The sequence below is a fragment of the Harpia harpyja genome, chromosome 3 (genome assembly GCF_026419915.1).
Source record: "Harpia harpyja isolate bHarHar1 chromosome 3, bHarHar1 primary haplotype, whole genome shotgun sequence".
NCBI lineage: Eukaryota > Metazoa > Chordata > Aves > Accipitriformes > Accipitridae > Harpia > Harpia harpyja.
Window position 1 is genome coordinate 68776834 of NC_068942.1, and position 26850 is coordinate 68803683.

The 26850-nt window shown below is 43.4% G+C and overlaps 1 protein-coding gene across 4 annotated transcripts in view; it reads right to left on the bottom strand.

The window, feature by feature from the left end:
• The window catches only part of BCL11B (BCL11 transcription factor B), a 97034-nt gene that overhangs the window by 28388 nt on the left and 41796 nt on the right, over positions 1-26850 (bottom strand). For 2 of the 4 annotated variants that reach the window (XM_052783115.1, XM_052783114.1), the window contains exon 3: positions 25553-25768. The exons of the other annotated variants lie outside the window; for them this stretch is intronic. In XM_052783115.1, the coding sequence (XP_052639075.1) occupies positions 25553-25768 (216 nt within the window). The remainder of the gene's footprint in view (positions 1-25552; positions 25769-26850) is intronic. 4 annotated transcript variants of the gene reach the window in all.

The following is a 26850-nucleotide window of genomic DNA, read 5'->3' on the forward strand; positions in this document are numbered from 1 at the left end:
CCCCCTTCCCTCCAGTTCCCCCACCTCTCACCCTGCTACCAGAATAGATGACAAATGATCCTGTAACCAAGCAACTGGGCAATTGAAGAGTTTCAAAGTTCCAGTACATGGGAGTTTAGCTATGATCATTTGGGTGATCAAGCTCTGACTGGAGATGCCATCCCTGAGCTAAATACCTTTGCTCGCTCCAAATAGTTTTACCCTGGCAAGGATTTGCAAGGGTTGGCGGAGGTAGAATTTTGTCCTCAGAGCTTAGCAGCTCTGTCCATTACTTCTGCTCCTCCCTGACACACGCAAGAGGATGATGACCACAGAGGAAATTAAGATGCATCTACTTGACAGTCACCTGCGTGGCAGCAATGGAGCCAGCCCAGTTAATACAGCCTTGGTGATACTCCATCAGTGATACCCCAATAAGATTTCATCCCCAGCTAGTGAGTGCTCATACAGAGTCCATCAGTAGGTACACTTAGCACAGTTTAATCCACCACCATTATTCTATTTCTTTGCATAATGGAATAACATTATTTATAAGAATTAAGTCACTGAAAACATTTTAAAATATCTAAATCTTTTTCATGGGTCTATTCTAACTGCAGTAGCCCTTTCCACTGGGGGATGGATTGTGAGATAATTGATTTTGATGCCACCACGTGCGCCCTTGCTTTAGACTCAGGACACATAACTCACGTGGAGGTCAATTATCTCATAGTACAGTCCCCAGTGGCAGAGTCTATGGCTTAAAAATATCCTACGCTAGAAAAAGTATACCATTATCATAGTCTGGCATTTATTTCCAAACAAAAATTTAATGGTAGAATTGTCTATTGCCTACCCACGTATACATGCAGATACATATGTGTGTATAACACATATATTGAATATAAAAGGAATATGTTGGATGCGTATCTATTTGTACAGGTATGTCTGTAACTCTCACCACTACAGTATCTTTGTTGTAGATGTAAAAAAAATGTACAGCAAGGATTTTTAACTCTTTCATTGCAAAAAGAATGTCTGTAGTAAGGACGTTCAGTTCTACCCATTTGAATAAACAAGGCAAATAAATGCCTTTAAAAGAAACGCAGCCCAGAATCTGCTAATTGTTTTTAAACTCTGAGCTGTATTAAGCCTTCTCAAATCCTTGAGTATCCTGGCAATACTGAGTCAGCATTCACATATCATCCGTAATTGTTAACTAGCCACCGCAGAAGAAAACTATTAGTAATAAAACTCGACCCTATTAGGTTGACCCAAGATTAGGTTTTCTGGCTGATCACCGAATGGGGGTGGTCAGACATGCGTTTGTACATCTCCATTTAGCAACAGGGGCCCAGAAGAACGTGGCACTATTCTAAAGAAAACCAGTCATAGGTAACTAAACCCCCCACAAAAGACTTGGCAAGCAACCCTGAGATCACACTGCCAAATTCCAAAGGGGGGGTGAGTGCTTTCCAATCCCCAGCAACCATTCCAGTTAGACTCTTCAGTGAGGTAGAGGTTAAATTAGTATTAGGTAGAGAAAATTGGTGTAACCAGCGGCATCGCTACCAAGCTGGGATTCTAGGCTGCACCGTAAGAGGTAGCTTGCTGGTAAGGGAATATGGCAGGAAAATCAGTCAACTGGAAAATATCACATACCCTTTCTTCAGCCCAGGTCTGTGATGCCTCTCCATAAGCACACTCTTCCAATCTCAGTTTCTAAGTTATGTCGAATTTCCGACCCCAGGTGAATGTTGAAAGTATTCACACCTTACCACTTACAACTCCATTTGGTTTTTACCACCTTAAGCCTACAGAATATAGCCTCAGCCATTTGAATACCAAGCCTCAAGTTGATGTCAGTCACAGTGAGAGATTTGCCAGAGGGACGGAGATGTGCCTTAAAGTGAAGACAGTGAAAGAAATTAGGAAAACTATCTCGGGAATGTGTATCACTGGGACACTTTAAAGCTAAATGAAACCTATGTTCCTTTTCAAAGTCAGGCTGAAAATCAAAGAGCTTCAAGTAAGAAAACACACGCTTCGGGAAATTAAGAGGTTAGTGCAGCTGGAGTTTTTCATCACTGCTGCTTAGTGTAAGTTTATTGGCCACTTTTAAGTAGAGAAAAGAATGCCTAGCAAAGATCATCTCCAGCATGCAGAGCTTCAAACCTGGAACTATTAGCATCCTCTTCAGGGTGAATAATTACACTCAGTAAATTCACTCTCTTCATCCATGTTAGAATCACTATGGCCATGGATAGAGCAGATATGCTGGAGGGATTTGGGGAGTAACCCTCCTCACTGCACTGCTCTCACTGAACTTACATCTCATTTTATTGGGCAGTAATTAATAAAAACAAAAAGACTAAACAAAAAAATTATTAAAAAAAAAAACAAAAACAAAACACAAAACCAAAAGAAAAACCCCTCCAGATCTTGTGAACTATGGGAGTGCATGAGGCCAGGTCCCTGTAGAGTCTGGCTGGTTTAATAACACTAGTAAGAAAACAAGAGTGGTAAAAAGAACGATCAGAGTGTTCAAGAGCAGCGAACAGAATATCAATCACAGCGCAACTGCCAAAACGCTGCCCGTTCTCCTCCTTGCTGAGACACTAACTCCGAACAATTTGCTGCAGCAAAGGAGCAGATTTAATGAAACAACACGGCTGGAAGGGTTGCGGTGGCAGGACGCCTGGCAGACCGTGCTACACGGCGCACAGGCACCGGTGCACGGCTGCACATGGGCTCCCACCTCCTCGCAGGGTGCTGATCCCCTCCCCTGCTCCCCAGCGAGATGGCAGTCCCAGAGCAGCCATGCAAGAGGCAGAGCCACAAATCCACCCACTCCTGCTCTCCCTCCACCCCTTCTCCTCTGGAGCAAACGCCGGGGATGCAGCTCATGTGCTGCAGAGCTAGGCTGGCATTGGAAATGCCAGTGTGAGCTGAAGCAGGAGAGGAATAGAGGACGCTTTGCTGCTTGCACAGTGGTGTTGGGAGAGGCCTCACTCTCGCCTTACAAAAACCATTCAGAAGCCTCCACAGATGCTGACCTTGTTCCCCTAAACAACTTGCTGATGGTCAGGAAGACCTATTCCCAAAGAAACTGCCCCTTCGCAGGAGCCAGGGTAAAAGGACTCGAGCCCAGAAAGCCCAGCACAAGTCATTGGAAAATTTTTAATACCTCAGCTTTTGTCCCAAAATGTGTCATCCTAAGTTTTAACACAGGTGACCAGCATGTCCTACATCTACAATTACGAGTCCTGCTTGATTTACGAACTGCTTGGTCTCCCGGAGCGCGCCATGCAGCCCTGCATGCTGCATGCGGATCACCGTGGGCCCCTCAATTCAGCATGACACGAATTCTCACAGTGGAGTGATGTTTTGCACCGGGCTACTGTCCACAAACCATTATTTGTTGAAAAACAAACAAAAGGAGAACATTGGAGATACTTTTACATGATACTTTTCTGGTTCCTGAAAATGTGAGATAATGAATAAAAATGTTCATTACAGAATTATTCACTTTTCTCCATGATTCACGTCCCAGTAATTACCGTGACCAGCCTAATAAAAACTGCTACAAAACGAAGGTCAACTAGCAGTTAGAAGTGTTCATTTTCATTTCAATGTATTCATCTCTGGCTCCTAATGGCCTCATTTTCTCCTATGCTCTTTAATAAATACCACTGAATTACAGGTTAAATAGCTAAATTAAATTATTGCAATTACAGCGTGCGGAGCACTGAAACTGGTTTACCTTTCCCAGTTCAATTAGAGGGGAAGTTTCAACAGCCTGAGACTCCTGATTGCTGTCAATATTCTGAATCACTAGGAATCCGCACTAAAGGCCAGGTTATTTGGTTACAGACTGGGTAATTTCTACACCCCTCTTCCCTCCTGTATAAAGAGGAATGACTTGAGTGCTCTCAGCTAAAACAAAATGAAGCAATCAAAGTATTTTGGGGGAAAGCAACCACAACGCATAATTGATTCTTTTTGACTGAAGAGAAGGAAGCCTTGAAGTGGCTCAGGCTGAGGGAGAGTATAGGAAACGACAACCTTCTTCCTCTAAAGGAGAGGCAAGTACATTTTAATAAATAGGAATGCTTAACCTGCCATCGGCCCACAATTATTTTACATGTACAAATTAAAGATGTTCCTCATTATTTAAATATATTCCAGCATTTGTTGATGTTGCCCCTTCCACAGGCTTAATTATTTAACATGCCTTTATAAGAATGAATATCTTAATAATAAGGACTGTTAGAAGATAAATTTTTTAAAGAAAAAAGGTTTGTTTCCAAAAGATCCCAGAGCATGCAGCAATATTTGTTGTGGAAGAGCTCCCCCTTACTTCTTCACGCTCATGTTTGCAAAAAGCACCAAAAAAAGCTATCAAGGATGGGGGATTCTTTCCTACATTGATAACAGGACCATGAAACACAGGCACACTCAAATACAGTTAGAACCAGAGACAGAAATATTTTGACTGCTCAGTGCTATTGCTATTTCTAGCATCAAGGGGAGAGGGAATCTGTTTGTCTTCCACCAAAATCCACATGTTCAAGGCCACATGTTCTGTACTGCACTTAAACTGCACTGTGAGAAAAGTGAGGTGGACCATGCAGCTAAATCACTCACAGGCTTGGATTATTTCTTCTTAGGACACCTAAGGGAAGTAGCAAGAAAGGGAGTTACTTTGTGCCAAGTTGAGGAGCCACATTAAAACATCTCTACAGCCAAAGTAAAAATATATATACTCATTAAGGTAATTGGGAGCGTACACAAAATCCTGTTCTTTTATTATCTCATCTTTAATACGTTTTGCCACTACATGTATTTAATTCCTGGTAATCAACTGGGTGTAAGCAAGAACTGAATATAGCCAACACACCGCAACAGAGTTGGGATTGATATGAACATTCAAGAAGGGGACACTGACAGGGACACAACTGTGAATTAAAAATGCCACTGAGTCCTTGCACGTGCCACATCAAGGCTGTGGAACACAAATATAATTTTACGTACTGGATTTTGGGTCGGGGATTTTTGGATGTGGATCCTGCTGCAAATAGGCTTAACAAGCCACAGTATTGCATTGGTGTTTGTTCTCAGTAGTTTGAACAGAACTGTACCCCTATTGTATTTTCTACAAATTATAAACCACACTTCTCATGAACTTGGGTAGAGGGCCAGATTCCACATATGAATTACCAAGAGATCAAACCTGCAATGAGGTAACCTACAGTGCGGGGAAGATCCTGAATGTGCTCTATAACAATGCAAGAGCTAATTAGTGGCAGCACCTAGAGCCCCAAAGGAGAGGAAAGCACTGTATAGCACTTTGGTTGACTCAGCAGAGAAAGCCAGAAACGCAGAGAGAAAGTATTACCGGGATCACTATGAAGTCCTGAGTAAAGAGTACTAAAGGGGTCAGTGCACACATGAGTAGAGGAAGAGGATGAGGAGTTGTGAAGGTGTGAATTTCTCAGACTCATCCCTCTAAGCAAACTTGAAAGGTTTGATTCTCCACCCACCCTTCCTCAACCTGAGAGCAAGGTTCAGTTCACATACAACCTTGTGAACTAAACCCTCCAGGGCTTGAACAGTTCTAGCCAAAACTGTAGCAATGGAAATGAAATGAGTGTTTTGTGATAGCTGACAAATTGGGTTACATCTCTCCAACTGTAAAGTGCATCCTCTCTACAAGGTGTGTTTCCACTGCTTTCCTCCCAGGTCTAAGAGGGCATCCATAACACCCCAGGGCTGAGTGACCCATGTCTGGACTTTCAGATCCTATTTGGAATCTAGCTGGGATACGCAAGGCATGGAAGAGACAAATGGAAGGCTTTTCTTATGTCTATCACATTAAAAAAGCTCTTGTAGCATAACCGTACCAGCCAAGCTATGTAGTCAATGTATAAAGCCCATTCCTTTTCACAGGACACCACAGATCCTATCTTATAGATTTGACTTACTTGGTTAAAGTTAAAACAAGTTTGAAGACGGTGGACTAGAGCTGCTCAGAACACTTCTACCAAAGATTCCTGACAGCTAAGATGACCTGTGTTAAGAGCTGAGTTTCAGTGAAGTTTCATCAGAAAGACTGTGCAAGAGACAAAGTTGCCTAGTAGTCAGGGACCTGCCCTAGTAGTCATGAGACCCATATTCAATTCCTTTTGTCAGACTGCAAATTATCTGGGAGAAAGATGCTGAAGCAACATTGATACTGACCCAGAAGCCATGGGGTTTGAACCAAAATATCATGGTTTTGCCTAAAAAAACTGAAAACAAAATTCCATTTCTCAGAAATCTTTAAGTCTGGGTTTCATTCCAGTAGGAAGAAAAACACAATTTGAAACTTTAATAATTGATGCAAAGTGAACATTTGTTATACTTCTCGATTCTTGGGATGCAAATCCTTATGAGAAACCTGACAGAAGTCACCATGAAGTTTCTAGTGAGTTGAACAGACCACAGTTTCACACCTAGATCATGTGGGGGTTTTTTCAGAACACCAGCGCTAGCACCTGAAAGAGTGAAGGAAGTTGAATTTTTCTGGGCAATTTCAAGCTTTTATATCACTATGAAGTTTGAGTTTCCTCAGCTAGAAGCCAAGTAGGAAGGAATGCTAGTGCGTTAGTAACAGACGATAAAAGGAAATGTAAAATGTACTTCTACAATTCCTTGAATTATAGAAACCAATCAAAGCTCAGACAACTTGGAAACACGAGCCAACACCAACTTCTTTTTTACTCTTTTTGTTTTACTCTGTGAAGCATAGTTTGTACCCTCTAGGGCGACACCTTTATTATACTCCCTAGGGAAGAAACACCGGCTTGCTGAAGTCACTCGTTCTCTTATGGCTGAATTGCCACTCCCTTCTTCAAGGTGAAGAGAAAGGGCAATATCACCATAATGCACTATCGAGATCTCAACAATTTCAAGAGACTCCAAACCAGCCTCTCAGGGCTGGTGGCAAACTGCACTGCCTGAGGGAGAGTAGCGATAAAGTCTAGAGACTTCTCCAGGGCTGACAACTGTATCACTGCAGTCAGATGCAATTATGGGCTGGAGCAGCTAGCAGGAAAGGGGATTGACAGTGACCAAGAGAGTGGAAAGGCCTGAGAGAAAGCAGACCAAACATTAATAATGCAAAGTCAATGCCTAGATTGCTAAATCTATGCGTTACACAAAGGACCTCCTTTGGCAACCGCTACTCAAGATGACTAACGTTTGCTCATGCTGACTTCAACGAAAATTAAGTGCCTGAGAAACTGCTACCTAGGGTGAGGAAGGGTATGTCTACATGGTATCTGGCAGGCTGACAAAGGCTCACCCTGCCTGCACTCCAACCTGGCCAGATGCAAGCCAGCACCAATGCAGAGGACATGTAGCTGTGGTTAGCACAACCCCAAACCCGAGCTAACAAGCCCTGCAGAGAGACGGGGCTGGGGCTCCAAGTCCTCATGCACACAGCTGTACGGCTTCCGGCGCAGGGCTGGCGTGCATCCAGTTGGCTTGAAGCATAGGCAGAACAAGCTCGTGTCTGCTTGCAAGCTAGCGTGCACACCTACCTTCACACAGCGCTGACTTTCACCCAAGAGGTGGAAGAAATGAAGAAATCCCACATAAAGCAGCCATTCGGGATTCTCGGCTTCTTCAAAACCCAGAGATTCACACTGTAGAGCCAACCCTGGTTTGCTTTCCTGGCAGGCTCCAGGTATCAAGTACTTAATCTCAATAAAATAAAATTAGTTGTACTTCAATCTTTCAGGTCCCCCCTTGTTTTAATTTATTTTGCATGTTGTCAGTTACAGTAAAAGTTAAAAGCCAAGCAGATCCCACGATTTGATCAGAAATGCTCCAGTATCTCCATGCATAAGTTTTAGCCCTCCTAAGTATGAATTTTAGACATACTTTTGTCACGCATTTCAATTCTGACTACCTTGGGCCAAAATACTCTTATCTTCTGCAAGATAATTTGATAACTGCTGACCTGGATTATGGGCCTAATCCAAACCCAAAGCAAATCACTTTCAACTGTACATTCATTTTATGCCTGTTGTTCATGTAGCGACGTGACCAGACCAGATTTCTAGAGGCCGGGAACTTACTAACCAAGTCTGTGCCTAAGCCCTTTTTTTTCCTGCCTGTAAAATGGTCATACTCACCCGTGAGGGCTGATTAGGAGAAACCACAAAGATGAACTATGCCACACAATCCCAGGCAAGTTGCAGCATTTTTAAGGATTATCACTCCATTTCTAAACCACCAAAAGACTACACTTCAGAGAGCAGAGGAGTTAAGAAACACTACACTCTCTGACCCCTACACAGTTTACATTCATAGGAATCTACATGTGAACAAGATGGCCACTATTCATAAGTAACAAATCTGGACACTGTACCCTGGTGCTTTCCAGTCAAACCAGATCGCTACACCCATTGCCAAAAATAATGACTAATGAAATGACTAAGAGGGATGGGTAACTGAAAAGCAGAGGCTGCAGGAGTGACACAATACTGTGAAGTATTAATTCTGTCAGGGAGCCTGGCACTGTTTGAGTATTTTATATCCTTTTCTCTTTGGGAACACTATGCCAACCCAGTCTGGTCATTTTATTACATAGGAGCGGGGAATTCCTCCTTGCAGCAGGAACCTCATCGCTGCAAAGGAAAAAGTAAAGTCATCCAGTGGAACAACAAAATGTTAAAACAAGCCTGCGTATTAAAGCTTAAAGTGGGACTCAGAAAGACAGCAAATGACAACTGAACCGGAATCTTCTCTTGCTACTTATGGTACACAGACATAAGAAGAGAGAGAAGTAAGACAGGAACATGGCAATGGCAAAAATGAGTGGACCGTGCCAAACTTTCTCTTACTACCCTTGCCAAAATGCCCTGTTGTCTCCTGAAATACAACTTAATGGCAGTCAGGGAACAAGAAGCCTGATCTAATGCTCACAGAATCAATAGCAATTGATTTTTCTGATAACTCCCATGGACTTCATCTATGTCCTGCCCTGAAAGAGTTCATTCGTTCCCTCGCTATTTGATCGTATTTCTTCCTAGAGTGGATCTCCAAGGGTTGAATTTCTCTCAACGTAGAAGTCTATTCACAATAATCCTGTTTAGGTTCTTGCACTGCTTGCTTTATCAACATACCTGTTTGCCTGAGATTAAGCCTCACACATCCCCACTACGGAGACACACTGGGGAGAAAGGGAGTTGGCCAGGTTCGCAGAGGGACTGTGTGGTGGGGGCAGCAGCAAGAAACCCCAATTTCCCTTGGCTTCCCAGTTCTGCATTTGAGCTGCAAAACTATACTTGCTGTAATGACTCGAATTTTATTGTTTGCTCATTCTTCAAATTAGAAGTGCTCTGGGCTCCTCGGGATGAAAGGATCTAGCTAAGTACATACTATTGTTGTTGTTATCATTGAGATTATTCACAAATAGAAGTGTCAAGCTATATTCAGAACCAGTTCTGCTGAGGCTCATATATCTTCCAGGCATCTATCCGTGCTGTTATATAGTATTAAGGTGTGAACGGGGAAAACCATGTACCCAGTCAGCACTGTGTTTAAGTGGCCTGCCAATTCCAGCTAATCACCAAGTTATTTACTTCCAGTTTATTAGGCCGAAACTGCCACTAGCTGTTGGCAGCCTCTAATATTTACACCTTACTTTCCTGGGGTCTCTTCAAGCACTGCTGTAATAAAAAAGCCATTTCTTCCAGGTTTAGATGCAAGAATTAACACACAGAGCACCACACAAGACCAAGCCAAATTCTGATCTCAGTTACAAATGTGCAACCCCATTGATTTCCAATGGCTTAATTTGTAATGGTCTCGAGCTGCTGTACCTGAGAGCACAATTTGATCCACCGTTTTCACAGAGAGGAGTAACAGCAGTACCTCTTATACACTTGTGAGTATTTTAAACACAGTAACGGTTGGACAAACATCAATCACCATCAATGGCCCTCAGTCTCATTTTCATCATATCCAATAAAACCCAGGACAAGCAATTCCTCAAAAATTAGCCTAAATTATTCACATTCATTTTATGTACCTCTGTAGCTTTTTATTATTTTAGTGTTTGAACACCTCAGAAACTCCCACATCTTCATCCTCATAATACTCCCATCAGAGAGTGAAGAATTGGAATTCCTTACTGAATTGGTGGGATACTTTCCACGGAGAAATTAAGGGACTTTTGCAAGATCACAGGCAAAATTCAGCAGAGGCTTGGATTTAGATTTCCCAGACTGTAGGGAATAGGACATGCAATACAAGAATCTCTTTCTCTTATCAATACTTTTCACCGGATAGCAATAAAAGCATACAACAAATTCTCAAATCCACTCACAGTATTTTTCAACCTGGATTTTCCTTTTTTAGCCAGATACAGGGTCCTTTCACTGATGTCATTGGGGACCCCTGGACAGGAATGCTTTATTTTCTCCCATCTGTAAAGACAGCCTGTTGTTGGTCTCCGAAAGCTGCCTTCTCCAAGGAATGTTCCCTGTGCGGTGTTCTCCTCTGATTTTAGACACATGATTAAAACTTACAGCCATGCCCTCAGTTGTGTAAGGCCAACAGAGTATCTGCCCATGCAGAGCAAACATGGGACTTCTGATGCTGAGCCTGTGATGCACGTTGAGCTATGCGCTCCACGTGAAGTTCCCAACCCTTTTACACCTTCCTGCTGCCAACACAAGGGAGTTCCACAATTTGCTCAGGGCCAGGCACACCTTTATTCATAGGAAAACCTGCTAAGAAGCAGCCAGAGCAAACCAATACTGACTCATAGCACATGTGTACTTGCTCAAGTGACCACTTCCAGAAATGATAAAACACTGCCGACAAGCCCTGTCCTGCAAAAAATTACACATTCGCAGCTCATTCGGCAGGCTGAGTTCATTGCAATGAGGAAAGCCACCATGTTACAAAGGATAGCTTTCTTTACACGTTGTCTCAAGGATGTTTTCTCCTACCCCACGTAAGGATGTAGGAACAACCTGTCAGGAGACTACACCAAGAGAAATCACAACACATTTTGCTGACTGCACTGTAAGCTGTGCCCCATCTCTTGACTTCAGTCCTGCCTCTCCTCCACAGAAGTGAAGTTTACCGTGCGCTACAGACTGACCAGTAATGATATCAGCCACGTGAGTATTTCACCAGCTTAGTTTAGGATAGTCATATTTGCATCAATTACATTTCTTCCCTATAAGACAAGAAAGGTAAGAAAAGAGTGGAGAAAGAGAGGTAAAGGAAGACAAAAAGCATGTTTTGTTTTCTAATAACTTGAAAGTATGACCTGATAGGGAGAGAGCTACCATTTATTTTATTTTGGTCCACTTTCAGATTTCCAGTCACTTTGTGAGGTGTATCAGTTGGGAACTGTTGACATTATAGCACAGTCAGGTAGATACAAGTCAGGAAAAATCATCAGAAAGAATCTAAAAGGCCAGGTTTTACCCCAGTAAAGTGTAGTTACTTTAATTGAAAAAGTCTTGCTCCTCAGTTCAGTACCATTTATGAAACAAAACCCAAGGATTTTAAGAAAAAATTGCATTTGAAATTAATGTCATTACGGTTACATCCCAAATGGAAAAGCTGGCTAAATGTAAAACCAGTCTCTCCTCTGTTCTCACCTGCCTGCTCTACGTAGAGAGCAGGTACCAGGGGAACGGAGGGTCCCACTGGAAGTACTCTGCTGTAATTTTGACATGACTACAGTACAGAAGCTGATGTAGCCAGAGCTCTGGGATGCCAGTACCTATCCTTCTCCATGACTCCAAGTCCTTTCTCTGTCCCTTTTATCCTCCACCTTCCCTCCTCTCTCTCTTTCCCTCTCTCTCCTGCCATATACACATCCCAAGTCAGCCTGATTTATAGACAGCAAGGAAGATTTGTGTTGGTCTTTACATCTCCATCTGTCCATCTGTGAAATAGTTTTCTAGTCATAGACATTACCTGAATAGTGATTTAACAAAAAATAAAGATGCAAAGGCTATTTCACCAAAAAAAATCAAAGTTACTAAATCTGTTAAGCTAACTACTTTTTCTCTTTTCTTCACAGTAATGCTGTGAACATTGTAAAAGTACAGGAAAGATTTTTAAAAGAGGCTTTAAAAAGCAAGTGCTCTCTGTTTTTTGGAAACACTGACAATCCTACTGCCATTATCAGAAATGCCTGCCCTTAGCCAAAATTTCTCCTCCTCCACTCTGACACACACTGGCTGCTAACCTGCTGTTACACACTGGCTGGGAAGACATATTCCAACGGCCAAGAGAGCACCACTTGTGAAAGGACTGTAAAGCATCATGCACTACTAAACTGGAGAGCCCATGTGAAAAGATCCTGTTTGTACCTGCTTTTATCTAAAAAGCTGTTGCACTTATTGTGTGCAGGTGTACGTCAAAGTTGGCTGGACGCTACAAAACCTGATCTTGTGGCCAGGCAATTCGGTCTTTTGCTCCTTTTACTGTCTGCTCTCCACAGATCTGCATGAACTCAAGCTAGTGAACTCTGAAAAGCATTTGGCCTGGCTTGCCAGAAATGCTTGAGCACCTAGCCAGTCCACAAATAGAAAAGAGAACAGTATCAGCTTTTTTTTTTTTTTTTTTTTTAATGGGCTGGATTAACTTCAGAATCAGCACTGCACATGCAATAGCACTGAAAACTGAACTTACCTGCCCTCGGACAACATACCAACACTACTCCCTGCATAAAAACTGAGAGACAAAGTCCTGGTTGTAATCAATTCACAGTGCATTCTCCTGAACTGGAGTTTGTCAAGTACTTCTGACAATTTGAGGATAACGCTGTCTTGTGTATAGATACTTTACAAGCAGAGAAAAAAACTACCTGGGATACATTATTTGTTAACTGTTCACTCAGCTCATGATAGGTGTGTGACTCTGAACTGTATTTGGCATCTAACATCTCTCTTTTGATAGATAGCGATATCTCAGCAGCCTGCTCTCTGAGTCAGTGCAGACAAGGAATGGGCAGCACACGTTCATCAAACTAACATCTGCTTTCAATTCTCATTTATAGATGTGGAATCCTTTCAACTGGACATTAATCATTCTCTACAGCAGCAATTAGATACTTGAGACAGATCAGAACAAATCAAATTAGCCTTATTTATTAAACAAAAAAATCCTAAGGAGTAAATAAAAAAGACACCAGATCATCCTGTGTGCAGCAACATAAAAAGAAAATTAAAATACTGACACACAGGAGTCTAAAAGCTTTCAGGTGCTATTTTCAAAGCCTCAACTGTAACCAAATAGCAGAGGGCTCTACTGCAGAATGCCTCATGGATTATTTTAGCAATAAGGTATAATTGAAAGGATTATCGTGAATGTAATGTTTCCCTTCCAAAAATTCCAGGAATGCAAAAATGACTCTCATCTGCACTGTGTGACTCATGTTTTTAATGCTGGAACTTCATTTTCACTCATGAGGAATTCAAGCTCAGGGAAACGTTACCACAGAAATCCTGATTCAATCGACAAAGGAAAATCTCTCTCTCTTTTGCTGCAGTTAAACAAAGGCTAAGAATCGTATCTTTGGAGAGTCTGGCTTGGTTCAGCTTCAGGCAGTGGACATCCTGCACACCAAGGAGGGACACTGCTCTCCCCGAGGGCTCAAGCAGATCACCCCGAGGAGCTCAAATTCTCCAGATTATCTTGAATTGAGCAGAGCAGCTTTCTCTTGCTGTGCTTCCCTGGCTTAACAAGGCAGGCAGCTTTCAGCAAGCAAGGTGGAGGACACCGCCACATTTGCGTGGAAATTAGTAGCAAAACACCTGTAGATCACAAGACAAATCCGGACTGATCTAGGGGAAGGTGCACAGCTATTCACCAAACACCTGATACTCTCTTTCTCTATCTTTCCTTCAATTGCTTTTTCGAAAAATTGCTTTTATTTTTTAATGAGGAAACAAGGTAACATGTTTGTTACAGAAAACCGGCAATGCCTAAGTGAAGAGCTCTGACCATCTAGATTACACGCATCAGCAGCATTTCAGGGTTTTTTTATAAAGGGGGCTAAACGTTAAGCAGATGAGAAGTTTCATGAAAGAATATGTCTAAGAATGGCAAGCAGGGTTTGGCTGTGCACACACAAAATGATCCTCGTCTGCCTGTGCCGTAGATCATGAAGCCAATCATCTGCTCCCATTCAGAAAGCCCCATCCCATGCCGGGCTGCCTCTGCTGCTGAAAAGCACCAGGGTGGGATGAGCAGATCCAGAGGAAACGTGGTTCTGCTGCACGCCCTGAAAAATTGTGCTGCTTTATCGCCTCTCCTCTCAGCACCTATTCAGGGTGTCCATCAGTGGGATGGAGGCTTGCATGGGAAGGAGGAAGACACTTCTTCCAGTGAACTCGTCAGGCCTCTCCTCCTCCTCCTTCAATATCCACAGCCTCCCATGCTGATCCTTCCCTTTCCCTTCCCCAGCTCTGCATACACCTGACTGTAATAACAGCAGAGATACCATCTGGGGTTAGCTCATTACATGTTTATTACTCCTTTGTTTATTTCTTCATAAATATAAACTGTTGTTACTTGTGCGAGCCTGTGCATCTAGCCCAGTTCTGGTGAGCCTTAAAAGCCCCAAATTGAAAATAGCCTAAAGATGTGAAGAATCACGGCCGGCATCGCAGCCCAAAAGGCAGCCAGTTAGCCGAGGTATGGAGAGAGAACCATTGCAACATGCAGCACATAGGGATGGTTTTATATTTAAGATTTCCTGGCTCGGAGGTACTGTGTTAGCTAGTTAGATGTGGTTATAAATAGAAGCGCCTGCTGACATTAATCACAATAATTTGGCGATGTGGCTACCGATGTGAAATTACGAAAGGGACAGGTACCTTGCAAACCTAAACCCAGTTTATCGTTGGCCAGATCGTTTATCAGCCAGGGAAAATAACCTTTCCTCCATGTTCTGTGATCTCATGCAAACGGGAATCTGAGCGAGAAAGGGAGAAAGGGGCCTTGGTTTTTTATTTGATTTGATTTTTCATTTGGTTTATGTAACTTTAAGAAATATTAATCTGCTCCTTCGTTTAATTTCATCTGTACCACTGGCCAAGAGAAACGCACTAATTTATAAGTTGAAGCAAGCCTTGAGATAATGTCACCCACCATTCATCCAAATTTGTCACTAGCATCCCATTAAAGCCGTAATTATTTTTTAATTAAAACTAAGGAAGCTGGCATGCGTGTGCCTACTTTATACATCTGTTATGGGTTAAAATAGCTTTTAAAAAATGTTTTTTTAGACCACAGTCTTTTGTGGCCATGGCCTATGCCAAAGAAAACGCAAACTTGCTTATTTTCTCCATGGGGCGCAACACTGCCTATGTGTGCCTGAACAGATTCGACTGGCCGTGAAAAGAATTCTAAATAAAACACAAACATGGAATTTGGCAACACCACAGAAGCAAGCTTAAGACTAATTCCAGCATGCGGACGGCTCTCACACAGCAAGTCTGGCTCCACTATAAATGAAACCAGGCTCTGTAAAATCGCCAGTAAAGTTTGAGTTAGGATTTAAAGAGACAGCACTCTTATTCGAACGTCTAAGGGGGAAAAAACACACGCGCACGCACACATGCATACCCCAGCTTATTAAAGAAATTCATGCTGGCCCAATAAGTCTGTACGTTGCAAGCTGTGTTTACTTTCAGCAGTCATTTCCATTTAAAAAAACGTGAAGTTAAAAAAAACCACAAAACCCAGCAAATTCACTTTGGACTTGATTTTTAGAAAAAAATGCTGTAATTATTACTGTAGGGACCACTGGCAGTGACAGCAATGAATGAAGGACCTACCTGATGGCAAAGCTGAAACTATATATTAAAAAAAGAAATTTGTATGAAAGTTTGGGGAAGAGCAGGGGAAGGGAATGGTGCAGATGGGGAAAAGCTCCATGGCCAGAGTGGCCACGGACAGAGCAGCCTGTTCCCATCAGACAGCCCAGCAAGCAGGATGGTGACTCACTGGGACTTGCTGGGAGGGAGCTATATGCAACACAGCCCCATGCTGCCATGCAGCGGGGCAAATCTAACCCTGGGGCAATAAAATCCCTGGGTAATACCTCCCTGGCAGTCACAGCCGGCCCCAGAGAGCAAAGACATCTGTGAAGAAAGAGTGAGGAGAAAGTGAGAAACAGCATTCACTCATCTTTACCTATTAAGGAGAAAACAAATTTAAGAAATCTCAGCTTATAATCACAAGACACGGCCTGGCAAACTTAGCAGGAAAGGGCAAGGAGCAAATTATTTAAGGCACTGGCAGTACCGTCTCCCACACACTCGTACTCTCCTTTACAGCTTTGGATGATACCAGGCCACAGAATTAAAATTATACCTCAAGTGCCCACCTCAAACCCTGACCACTGTGTTCTTCATCAGAAAGAGGAGAGCAGAAGGGAAGATTTGCTGGCTAGAGGGCTCTAAATATGGGAAAAGCTCAGACATTTATGAGTGTGCTCAACTGCACTAATGAACGTTGACAGTGGTGGTGGAGGCAAGGACTAGCACCACGGCAGCTTTCACACTGCTCCTCGTGGAAAATGTGCAGAGAAAGTATGAAGGAAATTGGGAGGGAGTTTACAGCAATTTCACAGGATTTTTTTTTTAAGATTCTACCTCAAATTTACAATGAAGGTATTACAGTTCGGTTTAAGGAACAACCAGAAAAAATAGAGAAAGAACATCTTTTTTTATTATTAGTCTATTTTATAAGGTTTTGCAGAAAGGTAGAGTTACTCACTAATCTTGTCCTCACTGTAGGCAAAACCACAATGATCCTATTCCCAGTTTAATCAACAGTTCACACATTTTTTATAAAGGATTTGGATTAATCAATCTGTAAACACTCAGACCTAATTTTTGGACAGACTTTGCATTATAAGCCTGTCTGTGCCATAATAAATGAACTTACTCTCTCCCTGTTCAACCAGAGGAGAGGAGAAAATAACCCAAATCTCTGTGAGAAGATGCAAACCGAAAAAATAGTTCCCCCGCAGGCAAAGGGCGCTGGTGCTATGCTGAGGTCTTAGAAGGTTCCATGAATTTTTTTTTACCTTGATCGCCATGGACAGTTTTAAATGGTACATATTTCCCAACAATACTCCGATTCTCATTTGAATCTCTATACATCCCTGAATTCCATAGACCATGTTCACAGCTGGCATAACAGCACAATGCCACCGAAGTCAGAAAACACCTCCTAGAAAGATGCTCAGCTAAGCATCCCTAGGCAGTCCCTAACCCATCCCTCAATGGACTGCTGGCATGGTACAGCATGTCCTGGAAGCACACGCTTGTCACGCAGCCATGGAAAAGATGTAAGGATCAGGTTTAGATTTGGGTCTCACGTGAAGTAATCTAGGTCAATACAGGACATGTAAGGAGACAGTCTGACATACAGAAAGGATAGGATGCTCCCCTCGCATTGCCAGGGGATGTACTGAAAATAAGACATTTACTGTTGGCTCCAAATGGCCAATGACGTTTAAACAAGCATAAAAGCTGCAGGTATGTTGTGCAAACTGGCCTCTCTCTAACCAGAGACTCTTTATTCTAACAGCAAAGACAATAATTTAGAAAGGACCATTTCACGGTGTGATTCCAGCGCCTGCGTCTTCCTACTGCCTTACTTAGTGACTGCATTAACCTCATTCCAGAAGTCCCAGGACCTCTGACTCTTACAGCTGAATTCATAAAAAATGTAAACCTTCGCTATGTGGGATTTTTGCCTGCTTCCTTCCAAGTGCGTGCTTTATTGACTCATTGAACCTGGCTTCCCCAGCTTGTGCTATGGCAGGTTGCATTAGCTGGAACAGGAACCCATAGAAATTGTCTGATTAAGACAGAAACAAGAGGGAAATAAAGATGCCAAAGGCATGTACCATACTCTAGCCTACCAGATTTCTGTACGTACTGCAAAAATGCTTGGAAATAGCCTGTCCAAAAGAAAGCAAACAGCATAAAAACTTATGTTGCTAACAGTTGCTCAGCTCTTTACTGCTCAGCAGAAAGAAGGCCCAACATGCAGCATACAGGAGCGCAGTGGGGCACACGCAAGGTGGACCAGCGTGGCTTCTTTGCCTCAAATCCCTTTCTGAACATAAAGCATCCCATCTGAGCACAGAACTCTTCCTTTCATCTATTTTTATGAAGCACTCAGAAAACAAAAAGGAACCTGGGTCCTCTGAATTAGGCAGCTCTGGAGGGACACGGGGTAATTTTTTTGCAGTTCTCTGGCCTAAACCTAAGCCACCCCAGGAATATGGGATCCAATTCCTCTAAAAAAAAAAAAAAACCCCAAAATAAAGCTATTTCACTACAAAATGTACAATGCTTCACTGTTGCCTCCACCTTTCCCACTCTGGCTTGTGAACTAAAGAGCGGTTCTCATCACAACTACCTACACCATGCACCATGGCTCGCCCTACTTCCTTTGACACTGAGCATTATATTTGTGTGCAAGAGATTTATCTCTGTTCTCATAAACTGAACAGCCCAATTCACTTCCTGGCTCAGAGACACAAACACATCCGCATGTATCTGACAGAAAGTGAGAAGAAAAGTGATGACAAAAGCTACTGCTGAAGGGGCAGGAGAAAACTCCATCCTGAATATGCCAGGTGAGGCTGTACAAGTGAACTGTTTAGCATATGCTATGTACAAATGAATGGCAATTTACTGAGAGAAAGAAAGAATAATTGCAAACATTTATGCCTCGTGCATGTGTATTTAAAAAAAAAAAAAAATCAGCTCTTAGAAAGCTGGTGCATTGCCCAACCAAAAAGGCAAGGCACCTGACAAACACTACCCCTAATTTTGTCTCTTTGTAGGTGATTGCTTCCTTCCTTCTCTTCCTGCAGTTCATTTCTTCTCTTTTAGGAAGTGTTCACCAAGAGGCATTCAACTCCCTGAAAAGGGTGGGAAGGAGGTGGCAGCAAGGCAACGCTGGTCCTATCCTGCAAACCATCCCTGGTGGTTACTCTGCTGCAGAAACATGAAAGCCATTGGTGTCCCTTTGCTGAATACGAACACGCACCATGCTACAACTTCAAAAACAGGTCTGCTCCTCCTTCAGACAACTGAGGTGTTTCTGGACATAACGGCCGCTGAAAGCTACAGCAGTGCCCAAACCTTGCCTACCGCACCCCATTAAAGCAGTATTTATTTATGCTGGTGTCTTCTGGAAAGTGCTGCACCAATGCCAAGAAAATAGAAGACCCTGTGATTTGTTTGGGTCTTCTGTCAGGGCAGCAGGCACCTTGCCATCAGTGGTGCCTCTTTGTAACCAAGCTACTCTCTCCCTTTCAAACTACTGATACTCCCAAATATTTAATGAATCAAGGGGGAAAAATGGGGGTTATTCCTAATGGGAACAACAAGGCACAAGAAAGGAGCCCTGTAAAATAAAAGCTGCTCAATGAGATAAAAGAGAAATGGCTTTCCCTTGCTTTCCCATAACCTCCCCTTTTGCCTCATCTCCCACCTGATACCACCAAAGCCTGTTCGTGCTTTAACAAAGATGCATCGGTTCCGTGCGGTCCCCTGGTGCTTACCTATACTCTGAAGTCACCTACTCCTAACCCAGCCATCACTCAGCAAACTCTAAAAGGAAATAAATTTGTTCATTCCAATAAGCAAATTATAAAATCACCTTCATCCATCTTGTTCCTATATTTTTAAATTTGATTGTGGCCAGAGAATTGCTGGTTGGGAATTACCCTTCCCCCACTTGCACATACACCCTTTAAAAATGCAAAATCTAGCCCTCTATTTCAATATTTCTGATGTCAGTGACCGGTGTCGGCTCTCCCCATACAGTAACTGCTTTAAAGCGCTGCATACAGCACTGCATTAAAAATTAATTACACATGCTATTTTATTGATAGTGCATAATGTAATGAGCACCAGCTGTGCTAAACATCCAAACTCCTTTTTAAGACAGCTATAAAAAAAGAAAGAAACTGCACTTCCAAATGCTTCTCCTGTCAGAGGAGAAAAACAGCAACATCTTGGATGGATTTGAAACAGGATTCTTTGATTTAGCTCTCCATTTGGAGCGTTTGAAGAGTTCAGACTCTCGGGCTCAGCATAGTGGTATGCGATCGAGTTAACTCTCTCAATGTTGGAGCCATTGTCTTTACTGCAGGCAACGTTGCCTTGAACCCTTTTGTCCCAAGACTACCAGATTCAGTTCCACCCATTAATATTGCAATTAAGGGCTTTTCTTTTTTCCTGAGATGTCTGGAAATGGCAAGCATCCACTCTAAAGCACCTTTAAATATCGCTATTGCTCCTGCTGGTTCTTAACTTGACATAATTAGGACTTACAAAGTTATAGTGATCAGGCATCTGTCTAGAACAAAGCCTCAGCCACGCTCAAATTGCCAGCGCTGCTGCCCCATGCAGCACCCTAATTTTAGTCGCCTCTTTACCATCTTAAGGTCTCTTTGCTGCCTCTTGACAAACATGACATTCAGTCAAAAAACCAGTTTGTGATTAGATCCATTTATTTTGAGTTTGGATCTGATTTTAATATCTGGTGAGACAGCTGCATAGACAGACAGGTCACATATGATTTTAATACTTGGATAGATGGATGAACACATAGATTGATAGATAGATGAAAAGATGGATGCATGCACTCAGACTGATGCATTACTGGTTTTAGTATATACATCTCTCACACATCCCTGCACTCTGTAAGTACTGTCCACAAAGTCAATTCTACTATAGCATGCATTAAATATTTCACTAAAATAAATAAATACATGTAACCATGACTAATAGGGACATCTCTCCTGAATGTTAGCCAGTACTTTATGCAAACCTCTTCTTTATGCAGCAAAATGAAAAGATACATTTACAAAGGGTCTCAGGGAAACTATAGGTCTTTGTCTGCCCTCAGACATGTATACCCAATTCCTTTTTCTCCTCCTGAACAGAAAACAAGTTTTAGTGGACTTTTTTTTTTTTTTTGAGATTCCACTCAACAAAAAATGAAGAGTAAAATATAAATTATCGTCCTGGGACTTGATGATTTAGTAGGTTTTTGCTGCATGAGTTTGCATTCTCCGCTCTGATTACTGTTTTGTTTTCCATTGATCCTCCTGTGTTAATAAAACCCAGTCTGGAGTGAACAAAAGCTTGCTTCTTGTTCTAGTAAGAAATGTGCCGAGTGCATACCATATCATTAACATAAAAGTTTTTGAAATAATACTGCTTTCTAGACAGACTGTATTAATTGTATCAAGCTTTTTACAGCAGGGTGGTCTAATCTAACTCTTCTTATTGGCTGACTCCAGTTATAAAACCAACACAAAACGATTATGGTGATATAATTGAAGGAGGGAAAAGTATTCTTTTAAAATCTATTCTTTACTTACAGGTACTTCTTTTACCTTTACTGTCACCTTAACCTTTGCCAAGAAAACACCAGACTAGTTAAATGATGCAGTAAGTAGAATTTCAGTAGCCAAGTAAATTGATATTAACTTTACAAGATGACTGTGTGATTTTCAGAATGTCCTAATGACTAATATAGCTGATTCCTTGAATTAACAGGAGCTTGTTCCTCTTTTCTGAGCTATGGCCCCATGCCTTCCTCTATTTTAGACCTTAAACTTCACAGCCCTGTCCATTAATCACTGCTGTCCATGCCCACTTGCTGTTTTTATATATGCAACTAAGTATCATAATTGCTTTCCACCTCCTTCCATCAGCCTACATGTGGGAAGGAAGCAGTTTCACTGGTTAGCTGAATATATGTGTATTGGACAGATTTAATTATCTTTACGGAGGTATATAAAACCCTCACTCGCGGGCCCAGGTCCAAAGATTTTGGATCACGTATATACGTGAATGCAGGCATAGGGGATAAATTATTATCTGTGCCATTACAATCCCCTTTGTCTTATGCCGATTATAATTCCATTTCTGGGGCTTTTGCACTGTAGGATCTTCAGGGCAGGGACTTTTTTCTTTGGAGAGCGCACTGTAAAGTGCCATGCACTTCTGCACTGAGATTTTCAAAGCTCATTTCTCGTTAACTTTAATGGGAAATGGGCATCCAAATCTCTTAGGCAGCTTTGACAATTTAAGCCTTAATGTACAATATTAATAAATCAGCATCATAAAAAGAGCCTTATAAAGACGTATTGTGAAAAAATAGCCCCACAAAAAGCATTGCAGTGTATGTGTGCATGCATACGGGCATATACTTTTCTTTACATAATTAAGTCTCTCAACAATCATTTGCATGTCTCTGTTATGCAAAAAAACCTGTGTATGTTTTACAGTTACCCTGAGCAGTTGCAATTCATTGAAATGAAATAAAAAGCAGGCCCAAAAAAGCACCCTAATCTGGCAAGGGGTAAAGCAAAATGAATGCTTTGCCCATTCATATTTTAGATCCAAGCTACACAACCCTGTGAATTTCATGACTCTATTCCAACTTCTAATTAAATAGGCACTAAAAACATTTAAATGGGAGAACCCAATTCAGCAGACAGAAGCCTCTGAGGCAAAAAATAAATAAATAAAGAGACTGAGAGAGAGATTGTTCTAATGGTGGGTACTTTTTTTAAATCACATGGAAAAACATAGACCTTCACTCACAAATTCCTCATCCTGTGGTGGCAAGAACACAAAGAATTGAACAAAGACCGAGGGGACCACGACCAGCACCGGCTGAGCGACAGTCGACACCCAAGCGGACTTCGCAGCATCATTCACTGTGATTGAAACTACTATCAGCAGCACATTTTCTAAAGATCGCAAACAGCTCTGGATGAGGCAGCATGACTTCCCCTGTGCATGACTGAACGTTACTCAGCATTCCAGGCAATCGCTCTTATCTAGGTCGGAGATTTCCAAATGCAGTTTTCACACGTGCATACCCCAAATCCCACCAGCAGCCAAAAGTTTAGATTCTCCAGCACAAAACTGCTGGGACTCTTGAGGGCCCGATTTGTGAGTGCCCAGCAGAGATTTGGGAGAACCTGCAAATTCAAGCCTTCAGAGTTGCAGCCTGCTTGACAACTGCATGGAAAAACTCCAGGTCCTGAATGCTGAAAAACAGGAAAGGTAAGAAATGATGAAGGAGGAGGAGAGGCGGGAACTGTTGATGGCTTTTGTTCAAAGAAGGAAACAATTCCTCAGAAGCAAGAACAGGGCTGACAGAATAAAAGGCTAATCAAGTCAGAGAGACAAGCAGATCTCTAAAGCTGGAGCAAGTGACTGTTGTAAATGTCTACATTAAAAAAGAGGGCACAATGTAGGGACCGTCACCAGATTATTAGTCGACACAAAGAACTCACTTTTCTTTCATTTCCACAAAACATTTTGGGGGCTAGAAAAATCCCGTAACCCTTGCCACAGGGTTTAAACCATGCCCAGGCTCATATACAGTGAATACTATGGGAGCTAAGAAAGGGTTAAGTAGACATAATCTCCTTTTTCAAGGGAAGCAAATGTTTCTTTCAAGCAGACCTTGACCAACTACTGTCATAAACATGTAGCATGCACTTTGATATAACCTATTCTCTAAGTGCTGCAGACTGCAGCAGTAATTACAGGAAGCCATGATAACAGGTCTCTCTCTCCACAGAGCTGGCATCGCTCTCCCAGCAAACAGGCAATTCTGAAAACTCACAGCGCACAACTCCAAAGTGAGAACTCAAAGTACTCAAAGTACAAAAGCCTTGCCTTCCCACGTTCTTTAATAAGTTATTCCTTCCTTCCTTTTCTATTTTTAGTTGTACTTGCTTCCCTCCCCACTAGCTGCTGGCATCAGAAGCAACAGGGAACCAGGGCATCCAGTTCACTGTTACAACTACCTGCTTACCAAAGGCACCTGCGTGCGTACCGCAGCAGTGAGGACAGAGACAGCAAACCATGAGATCAGTTCCAGTTTGGCTTACTGGTTACAGGGAGGAGGCAGGGGAGCTATCTGACTTTCTGATCCAGCGCTCACCATTCGGAAGAGTCCGTCTCTACACCCATCTCAGGCCAGTTGGTCAATCTGCTGAGGCTGATGAAGCAGAGCCTGATTAAAATAGCATCCCCCCCACGCTGCATGCGGCAGCTCAGATAGGAAATCTGACCAAATCCTCTGGATGCACTGACTGCACTGTGCCACACAGGGCATTGCTGCAAGCCCAGTGCCTGCGCCTGGTGCAAGCGGCCGGGTGCAGGCTGAGCCTCTCCCAGGCAGCCCGGGAGCCTTCCTTGCACGCTCTCAGCTTCACCCAGGGTCGAAATAGGACCCTGTGGAGCGCTCTCAGCCTCATCCCGAGCATATTTTATCTTTCAAGATCAAGGGTTTCCAAGATGCAAATTTAAATTTCTTGCAAAACTTTTTGTCTCGCTCTATTACAACAATGAGAGATGTACAGGGACATTCTCATGAGATACAGCGTACTGCAGCCAGGTGGTACCACTGCTCGTGGAAGGAAAAAGCTGAGCGCAGCAAAGTTTTGCCGGCTTCAGGAGGACATGAGGAACCATTTCCCAAAGGCTTTACTACTGACAGTCGTTGCTGTCTCTCTAAATCCTCTGGTCCTCACGCATTACTCATCCAGCATCATTCTGGGAACTCCCTATTAAAACTCCACGCACGTTAGCATGAATGAGGGCTGCAGGGTTTGGCCCACCACAGTGAGACTCGATAAACGCTTGCGGATTTTGCCACAGCTGTATTTTCTTTTAAATCCTCCCCATTTTCACCTCTCCAGCCCGCAGTTCACCATAGACCCAATCTTGCAACTGAGCCACGCTCAGAAACACCCACTGATTTCAAAGAGATCGCTGGGTCTGAAATGATGGGGTCTGGCGACAATATGTCCGTGTCCTCTTTGGCTAGCTTGGTGCACCCTCATTTCCACATCACTTTCCCCTCCTCGCGGTGACAAAAGTCAGGCATCCGAAAGGAATAAAGGAAAAGAAAAGCTGACGGGGGAGAGGCGAGGGATGTGTGGCAAGTTACCAAGGAGCATTTTCTCAAAGCGAGGGAGAAAACGGCATGGAGCACATACATCCTGCGTGCACATGGATGCGGAGGAGAGCCTTTAATACAAATGATTGGGGAGGGAGGAAAAAAAAAGGGGGGGGGGGAATACCTCAGATGTTAAATGTTATCCAATTAAGCTTAAAATAAACAGCCCAGAGAGAAGAAATCTTGATACTGGGGTATCACATTCGGTGAGGAGTCTCAGACATTTCTTCACAACATGGCACAACCGGCCTGGCAGTGGCCGCCAGTGACAGCTGAAGGTGGGCAGGCGGGGGGGGGAGGGATGGGGAAATGGAGGGAGTCGCTCGCCCTTTCCCGCTCCCCATCCTCCGCCAGGGTGGAGGGAGAAGGAGGAAGGGGAGGGGGGTGGTTTAGGGCATCGTCTCTGCCTTCCCCACGCGACCCAGCGAAGGCAGCTCTCCCACAGCAAAGACGACATCACTTGGCAGCACTACTGACCTTCAGATAGCAACAAAAAAAAAAAAAATGTTTCTATTACCTGACAACTGACAATGACATCCAAATGTGCCTGACGTCTCAGTCTGAATCTCAGTCTGAGTCCCGCCAACTGAGACTGCACGTGCACCACAGCAGGGCAGGCTAAGGCAGGGCGGGAGGGAGGCCAGTGCGCGGAGAGGTGACGTGATCACGGATGTGTGAGGGTGGGAGGAGGCAGCTATGGGAGCCCCCGGCAGGTTTGCAGGCCTGGACGGCCCTGGAGAAAAAACAATAGAAAAAACTGTCAGTCGGATCTAAGTTTGAAGGGACAGAGGAGGCATCATCAGGGGAAACAAGCGAGGCAGGGGCTGGCTGCCTAACACGCGACACGCTTGGTCTGAACCCCTCTCTGGGTCCGGCTGAGTCTGGTGGGCTCACGCTGGGCAGGGGAAGAGCAAGAAGAGACCTGGGGGACCCGCAAACCAGGGCTGGGGGCCCGCAGGGGGCACGGAGAGGGGCGAAGTCGGGGGGAACGGCCGGCCCTGGCACGGAGCAGAGCCGGAGGCGGCAGACGTCGCCACCGGCGCTTGCTCAGGGACCGAATCAAAAGGGGGATTATTGTTTTACGGCTGTGTTAATGCATTGAGACGACACAAAACTGGGCAGGCTTTCTGCCGAGCCGCCGCTGAAGCGGGCTCCACACACCAGCCCGGACAAAGTGTGGTGACTTAGAGCTCAAATGGCTTCAGTGAGGTGCCAGGAGCCGAGCTCCCAGAAGGAAGCATTGGCGGACGCTGTGCTGCCTTCCCGCTTGAGCTGCGGCCAGTTGTGCATTTTGCATGCCCCGATTATGCAGGCTGCTTCCCTATCGAGCCTGTGAAGAAGGGAGCAACTTTTTTTCCCGGTAGCTAAAAGACGGTATGGTAACCTCCAACCGTATTATTTATTTTTAACCCCTCTAGGAATCACCTGCCATTTAAAAGCTGTATTTTTAAGAGTTTTCTCCTGCTCTGCTGGAAACACTCGCTCCTCCTGGCACTAGTCCAAACTCAGCTCCACGGCTTTGAAAAACTAAGACACAAGTCTTAAATACCGATATACACCTGCACAAATACGCACGAGCATACACACACGCAGAATCAGGTAGGAGTCGCATTTTTGGCTGGCACGAATTAGCAGAGCTTAAAGGGAAGTTGAGCAAACAGCACTATCCACTGAAAATCCCACCCCCTTCATTTAAAACTATGCCTGCCACTTAATTATTAAATAAAGGATAGCTACTAATCAAGGGCAGTTTCTAAATGAAGATATGTGGTGGAGTGGTCGCCATTAAAAAGCTGGCATTTGCCAACAGTTACC